The sequence below is a fragment of the Oncorhynchus tshawytscha genome, linkage group LG05 (assembly GCF_018296145.1).
Source record: "Oncorhynchus tshawytscha isolate Ot180627B linkage group LG05, Otsh_v2.0, whole genome shotgun sequence".
In the NCBI taxonomy this organism is placed as follows: Eukaryota; Metazoa; Chordata; class Actinopteri; order Salmoniformes; family Salmonidae; genus Oncorhynchus; species Oncorhynchus tshawytscha.
In genome coordinates this window covers 47,781,222-47,789,228 of record NC_056433.1, presented here as the reverse complement: position 1 = coordinate 47,789,228, position 8,007 = coordinate 47,781,222, and the positions used below count along the sequence as shown (strand labels likewise).

At 40.7% G+C, this 8,007-nt stretch overlaps 1 protein-coding gene across 2 annotated transcripts; it reads right to left on the bottom strand.

The window, feature by feature from the left end:
• Positions 1-2,382: 2,382 nt before the first annotated feature.
• serpinc1 (serpin peptidase inhibitor, clade C (antithrombin), member 1) lies at positions 2,383-8,007 on the bottom strand. Of its 2 annotated transcripts, XM_024421059.2 has the most exons (8): positions 7,889-8,007; positions 6,879-6,931; positions 5,883-6,252; positions 4,258-4,473; positions 3,621-3,758; positions 3,260-3,478; positions 2,876-3,115; positions 2,383-2,657 (listed from the first exon to the last, which is right to left on the bottom strand). In XM_024421059.2, exons 1-8 carry the CDS (start codon positions 7,955-7,957, stop codon positions 2,481-2,483), a joined length of 1,482 nt encoding a protein of 493 aa, XP_024276827.1. In that variant the 5' UTR covers positions 7,958-8,007; the 3' UTR covers positions 2,383-2,480. The 2 variants fall into 2 exon arrangements, with proteins under 2 accessions (XP_024276827.1, XP_024276828.1); XM_024421060.2 differs by lacking the exon at positions 6,879-6,931 and having other exon boundaries at positions 7,889-7,977.

The window sequence follows — 8,007 nt, the reverse complement described above, 5'->3', positions numbered from 1 at the left end:
AGCATCAATGCATGCCATCTTTGTCATAGGTTTTCAATGCCAAACTTGGGAAAGTTTCTTTATCAATATATTTGCTCCAAAACATGCCAAATAATGTTATTAGGTGACATTTAATATATTCTACATTTTGTGCTATTATGTCTTGGTCTTGCTGATCCATTGTCTTGATTCATTGTTTTTTTAAATATTTTTTTTACAATTGTCTTGTGTGAAATGTCTATACACAAATGCATACATGCAGTATATCCAATATGATTTTGACTGCAAAATGCTTACTCCAACTAATTATTAGGCTATGTAATTAATTGGCAAAAATATTTAATACTTAAGGCAAAATATTATTTGACGTAAAAAATATATTCATAAACAAAGAATATCTCAAAGGAAATGGAATATATTAAATGACGATATTTTACATTTTCACTGTCAAGAAATGTACAAAACCAGCTGTGGTCTTGCAAGATCTTGCAGGTTATATGTGAAGTTCCCTTTTTATTTTATTTTTTGCATGGTCCTGTTCCTGAACAAGAAACATGTCTTGATTATACTGTAAAGGGTAATGCTTTGGGTTGGTGGTATGAAGGGGGTTTGGTTTATTGCTTGGGGTCATTTGCAAGGCCAAAGGTTGATTTGTTAATTGCTTTTGATAATGTGAAAAAGGGTTACTTCACAATAACCACTATATCATTTTCATTATTAAAGTACATTCTCTTCAAAGGAAATAAAGCACTTTAAGTGTTACTGTGATTGGCTGGTTTTATTTTTAGTAAGGTCAGATTTAGCAGTTTGCGTACATGTGACAGGATGAGTACATGTGTGAATGGATGTGTACCTGTATGTAGAGGTCGACCGATTATGATTTTTCAACGCCGATACCGATTTTAACATGAGTCTTCAATATTCCCAGGTAAGTAGTTTCAGGTTGCAGTTATAGGAATTATAGGACAATTTCTCTCTATACCATTTATATTTCATATACCTTTGACTATTGGATGTTCTTATAGACACTTTAGTATTGCCAGTGTAACGGTATAGGTTCCGTCCCTCTCCTCGCTCCTACCTGGGCTCGAACCAGGAACACATCGACAACAGCCATCCTCGAAGCAGCGTTACCCATGCAGAGCAAGGGGAACAACTACTCCAAGTCTCAGAGCGAGTGACGTTTGAAACGCTATTAGCGCGCACCCCGCTAATTTACTAGCCATTTCACATCACATCGTTACACCAGCCTAATCTCGGGAGTTGATAGGCTTGAATTCATACAGCAGAGCTGCTGGCAAAATGCACGAAAGTGCTGTTTGAATGAATGCTTATGAGCCTGGTGCCCACCATCGCTCAGTCAGACTGCTCTATCAAATCATAGACTTAACACAGAAATACGAGCCTTAGTTCATTAATATGGTCAAGTCTGGAAACTATCATCTCGAAAACAAAACATTTATTCTTCCAGTGAAATACGGAACCGTTCCGTATTTTATCTAACGGGTGGCATCCATCTGTCTAAATATTCCTGTTACATTGCACAACCTTCAATGTTATGTCATAATTACGTAAGATTCTGGCAAATTAGTTCGCAATGAGCCAGGCGGCCTAAACTGTTGCATATGCCCTGATTCTGCGTGCAATGAACGCAAGTGAAGTGACACAATTTCACCTGGTTAATATTGCCTGCTAACCTGGATTTCTTTTAGCTAAATATGCAGGTTAAAAATATATTACTTCTGTGTATTGATTTTAAGAAAGGCATTGGTGTTTATGGTTAGGTACACGTTGGAGCAACGACAGTCCTTTTTCGCGAATGCGCACTGCATCGATTATATGCAACGCAGGACACGCTAGATAAACTAGTAATATTAACCATGTGTAGTTATAACTAGTGATTGTGATTAAGTTTAATGCTAGCTAGCAACTTACCTTGGCTTCTTACTGCATTCGCGTAACAGGCGGACTCCTCGTGAGGCAGGTGGTTAGAGCATTGGACTAGTTAACCGTAAGGTTGCAAGATTGAATCCCTGTGCTGACAAGGTGAAAATCTGTCGTTCTGTCCCTGAACAAGGCAGTTAACCCACCGTTCCTAGGCCATCATTGAAAATAAGAATGTGTTCTTAACTGACTTGCCTAGTTAAATAAAGGTGTAAAAAAATGACATTTGCGTCCAAAATGATCGATTTCCGATTGTTATGAAAACTTGAAATCGGCCCTAATTAATCGGCCATTCCGATTAATCGGTTGACCTCTACCTGTATGTATACCTTTTGAGTGTTTGTTTAAAAGTGTCATTTTAAGGATGGTCCTTTCACCAATCTACATATACTTAATCAATTACTCATTTGACAGATTTACATAAAAAAGTACTCACTCTTAAAAAAAAAAGTGGTCCACTGTCCATCCGATTTGGTTTATTTTACATTGATACAGAGATCAGAAATTGGCTGTTACATGACATGAATGACAAATCCGAGGTTGGTGTGTGTGTGTGATCAGGGGTCACAGGGGTCAGCCACCCGGCCGGTGAACACCATGGTGTTGATGGTGGACTCTCGGATGAGCAGGAGGAAGGGCCGGTTGGCCATAAACACCTCCTGGTTTAAGTTGATGGAGCGGCCGATGGCCACCACAGCTGTGGCAGCAACCACCTCACTGCCTTCCTCATTCACCTGCAACATTTTTTTCTTTGTTAAAAATAGTTTTGAAAGTTTATGATCATTGATTTAATGAAGTTAAACAACTATATTTTATGCTTGTTAATTGTTCAATTAGGCCTAGTGCCCCACCTGATGCACATTTGATCTGTTAAGCAAGTTGTTTTTTCCCCAGCTACTTTAAGTGATGATCCTAATGGATTTCATATGATTCTTATGGATCCTGTACATACCTCTATGAATGCTTTATGGAATGCATCTGAAATGTACAGATTATTTGCCTCGTCTTCCAGGATGCCTGAGAGGCTGGCGTCCCTGGGGCTGAAGAGGTCCTCGAGCCCCATGGCCTGAAGTTGCTCCTTCAGACTGAAGCTGTCTTCGATGCGGAAGCGTGGCAGATGCACCGACACCGCGGTCTCCCTCATGTTATCCAGCCAGCCAGTCAGCTTCTTCAAGTCCAGGTTCTCCTCCACCTTACAACAACAGCAGATGTTCAGTGTGATTGGTGGTATGGAGGATGAGTTGAAATGATCTAAATGTTTCATGAATAACCTTGGGAGTACAATATAATTGTCAGTGAACAGTGTAACTGACGACAGTAGGCACCCAGGACCCACCTCAGACAAGGGTGTTCCTTTCAGTGGTAGGATCAGCACCATGGTGATGCCCTCTCCGCGGTACGGCAGCTCCAGCAGCTGCACCTTATCTTCAGTGAACCTGCCGTAGCGAAACTTGGTCTCCTGGTACATCATGGACACTGGGCATGTCTTGGACTTACTCACGTAGAAGTCGGCCTTGAAGACTTTGTCTTTGTCGAATTGGCTTTTCCACTGACCCTGTGAGACAGCAAAAAATAAGGTGACAGTTCAATGAAAGGCAATGGGTTCCTGGGTGGTGGCCAAAATGAGACTTGTTTTGGCCTGTCCACCATAGGCAGTGCAGAACACAAAATGTGTGAGAAAAATATACTCAACACACCTTGAAATAGATGGTGTTGACCAGGACCAGCACAGTGTTGGAGTTCAGTGATCCCTCCGGCAAAGTGTTCTGAATCCTTTTTTCCGTCTTGTTTGAGATCCAATCGTTGATGGTCACCCGGGACAGCTCTGGCTTCTCCTAAAAGACCCATGTTCACAGAATTGCACTTATACCATGTCACATGCCTTGAGCTACTTTGGTAACTCTGGAATTGAATTACTCAACACTTTGCAGTAACTTCAGATAAATAACATGTAGTAATACCTCAGTACATCTAATTCAGTTGTTCCCACCTCTGGTCCTTGACTACCCCCAACAGTACACATTTTTATTGTACCACTGGACATGCACACCTGATTCAACTTGTCAACTAATCATCAGGCCCTCAATGAGTTGAATCAGATTTGTCTGAGGCAACAACAACAATGTGTGTTGTTGGGGGTACTCGAGGACTGGAGTTAGGAACCACTTCTCTAATTGATTACTTAACTCTGGTCCATAATAGTAACAAGTGACTTAATTAACTCTTGTACACACAGTAATTGTTCTTAAAGAGTGCATAATAACACATGCAATTTGTGATGTGTGAAAAGGCCAAATTAAGCAGTAGGCTATGAAAAATGCAAGAGGGAATGACCTTGAAATTGAGTGGCATGAGTTTGGCGCCATACACCAGCTCACTGATATTCTGGTAATTCTCACTGAATGCCAGAGACTTCTCTCCGAAAAGACGGTTGGCTGAGATCAGCTCTGTCGTCTTGTCTTTCTTGCGGTACAGGCGACAGTTTAGCTTGGCGAAGAAGAAATGCACTTGGTCCGACGTCTTCTCTTTGATCGTGTCAAACTCAAACACCTGAATTGAGATTGAGACAGAGGTCAGACATTGGGAGGCCTGAGCTGTTATTGGTTGTGGCAATAAATAAATAAAGAAATAAATAAAAATCACTGAAGAAGAGCAAGACAGACTGAGTCAACATATTAACTGACATCAAACCCACATTTCTAAGTTCCTCCTGCCTAATGTGTATGAAAGAAATGCTGAGTGGGTCATGCATGTAATTGTAAATGTATAGCAACAGCCTCAATCTTGATGGTTTTATACACGGAGTGTAGGAACACTTGCTCTTTCCATGACATAGACTGACCAGGTGAAAGCTATGATCCCTTATTGAGGTCACTTGTTAAATCCACTTCAATCAGTGAAGGGAGGAGACAGGTTAAATACGGATTTTTAAGCCTTGAGACATGGATTGTATGTGTGCCATTCAGAGGCTGAATGGGCAAGACAAAATATTTAAGTGCCTTTGATCGGGGTATGGCAGTAGGTGCCGGGCACACAGGTTTGAGTGTGTCAAGAACTGCAACACTGCTGGGTTTTTCACACAACAGTTTCCCGTTTGTATTATGAATGGTCGACCACTCAAAGCACATCCAGCCAAAAGGGGGTGCAACAAAATATTAGGAAGGTGTTCTTAATGTTTCGTACACTGTATTTTGGCCTTTTAATGCAGGTTACCAAGACCATTTAAAGAGCGACTGCCCCTAAAAATCAACTTCTCATTTTGAAAGCGGACTATGTGGCAATGATATGAGTCCGACACATTTATTCTAGTGTCCACAAAGTATAAAAAGGAGAATTTTGTCATAAAGTCAGTCTAGTCCAAAACAGAGTTGCGAGATGATAGGAAAAATCATTGTCATGGAATGAAGGGTACCTTAACAGTTTTCCTTGGGTTGGGTTTATCTCAATCCCGCCCACAGCTGGAAGCACCCAAATAATCATCCATTTGGAGTGCAGCTGCACACGACCCGATCGTAATGCCCATGGTAAATTTGTACACAATATTTTAAAAGGTCAATAGCTCCAAATTTCAATGACTTACAAACCTCAAATCAACTATATATATTGTCAAAATTCATATACAAATATTGAAAGTATTTAATGAGACAACTAAAAGATGTGCAACATGAAAATAATGTCCCATTTACATTGTGTAATTTATTGATGGTCCCTAACTAGCCCCAGAGATGGGTTTGACATCGGATAGCCTATTTTTCCACGGTCGCACACCAGCCGCCTGAAGCTAATTGGCTAGCACTACCTAGCCTAGGCAACGTCAAGACACTAGACCTGGTTCGACTATTTCAAGTTATCTAAAAGGGTGAGTGACTAACTGTGTAGTGTTTTGGCAGAAGTGAATGTTCAAAAGCTTGCCACGTGCGAACACACGAGACACCAACATTTCGCTTCAGACCTCTTACGTTCATAATCTGTTTAAGCGTGTTGTTGCAGGCGCCTAGTTTGGTCATGGCGAAGGCTGTGGATATGCTGATAGGGGACATGAAGATGTTGGCCTCGCTGGGTTTACCCTGGGATAGCTGCTTGAACAGGGACAAGGCGAAGCGACTGTTCGCCTTGGACAGCTCCCAAACCCGGGGATTGGTGTTCTCAGGGACTTTCTCTGGTTTAGCATCCGCTGTCAAGGTTTCATCCTCGGGGCTGCGGTAGACACACTTGGGCTCCAGGGGCACGTCTTTGGGCTTGACATGGCAGAAGTCTTTGAACGCCTGGGAGGTTGATGGCAAGGCGAGGAGCAGCCCCAGAATCCACACAAACTCGGACAACCTCATCCTGAGGGAGAGAGAGGGGTCTGGGTCAGGTTATATGAGGCTTATTCAATCCCTTTGGTCATTGGTCACAGGATAATTTAGATTTGGGAAACCAGCTGTCTCTGTCCAACTGATGGCATGTAAGGATCAATGAAGCACCGGGGGAAGGGGAAACTAGCAGACACTGCAGCTCACAAGGACTAGCGTTGGTATAGGCTGCAGTATGGTACTGTATACACATCTATTGTTTTAAGCTACCTTGAAATACTGGTACAAACCAGAGGAGGCTCCTTCAGGGAGGAGAGGGATGTCCTCATTTTTTTTAGGATGTCCTACATTAAGCCAAACCATTGGCTTAACTAGAACATATTGAAAATAACTTTCAACCTACCTCCCTTACTTTTTTAAGTCACCAGATGCCACTACAGCACACATTCTAACCAACATAACACCACTCAAATTAACTTCCAAAGTTCAACTGTCTCTTTGCCTAGTGGGAGGTCATTGTAATGTAGGGAAACACAACAAATAAAGCACACACCAGGGCTATCTCAATGGAGAAATTCATAATTTTAAAGAGTTTTCCACTCAGTTTGCTGTCCGAATACGTGATATTTGAATAAAGCTTAGGGTATGTTATGTTATCACCTTATTAGAAGCACCTTTTTTTCTTTAAAGTAGTTAGTCGTTTTATTCAGCACCTGTAAAAAAAAACATTGGATGCAAGTAAAACCTCTACTTTAATGGAATTCATAACTCAAGAGTAGCCATCTAAGTATGTACAGTGGGGTCCAAAATGATTGACACCCTTGATTAATATAAGCAATAAAATAATTTAAATACTTAGCTATATTGTATGCTAACATTTTTGAAATGGTATTATTTTATACTAGTACTGTACATGCTAACCTCTCGTTATTGGTAATCTGTAACTTTCTCACTCATTATTCATGATTCATTCAGGATGATACTTAATCATGGTAGCATCCACATTTTTATAAACGTATTCTATTCTTATGTACAATTAAAGTGACCTCAAAATGAAAATACATTATTTACCATTTCTTTTGGGCACAAAATAATCAGAAACACAACCAAAATGAACTGCAAATGCATCCAACAAGTTTGTAGAGTCACAAGCTTGATGTAGTCATTGCGTGCTAGGAATATGGGACCAAATACAAAACCTTTGACTACTTCATATGAACCTTCAGGGGTGTCAATTTTGACCCCTAGCTTTTAGAGAAAGAAAAGTATTACTTGTGACACACAATCTTTCCCGGCGCAATTGTATCAGTATAAAATAATTTGCCAATAATTTTAGGATAGAACATAGCTCAATATTTGAATGATGTAATAGTCATTATTGATCATCTTTATCAAGGGTGTCAATAACTTTGAATCCCACTGGATATGAAAGGGATTAAAATAGCAACTAGGAACCACACAATGCTAAAAGAAAATATTATGTTTTAAGTGCGAAGACTTACAATAGAACAACCTTTTCTGTTGAGAAGCTTTGAATTTACCCGTCTGTTTATTCAGCGACCCATTGACAAATACCTGTTGCTAAATACGTGCCATCTTTGAACATAGCATCGCCTCTTTCAACCAAACTAAACCCTATGTAACAATATTATGAATTGACAATGCCTTACCTGAGGTCTATTTTCCTTGTAAATGACTGTGTGTGTGGAACCTAAGTATCGGCGGCGAGTTGAGCTCATGAGTCCCTCATAGGGGTCAGTGTCCTGTAGCGCAAGTGGGGGGCTGGAGA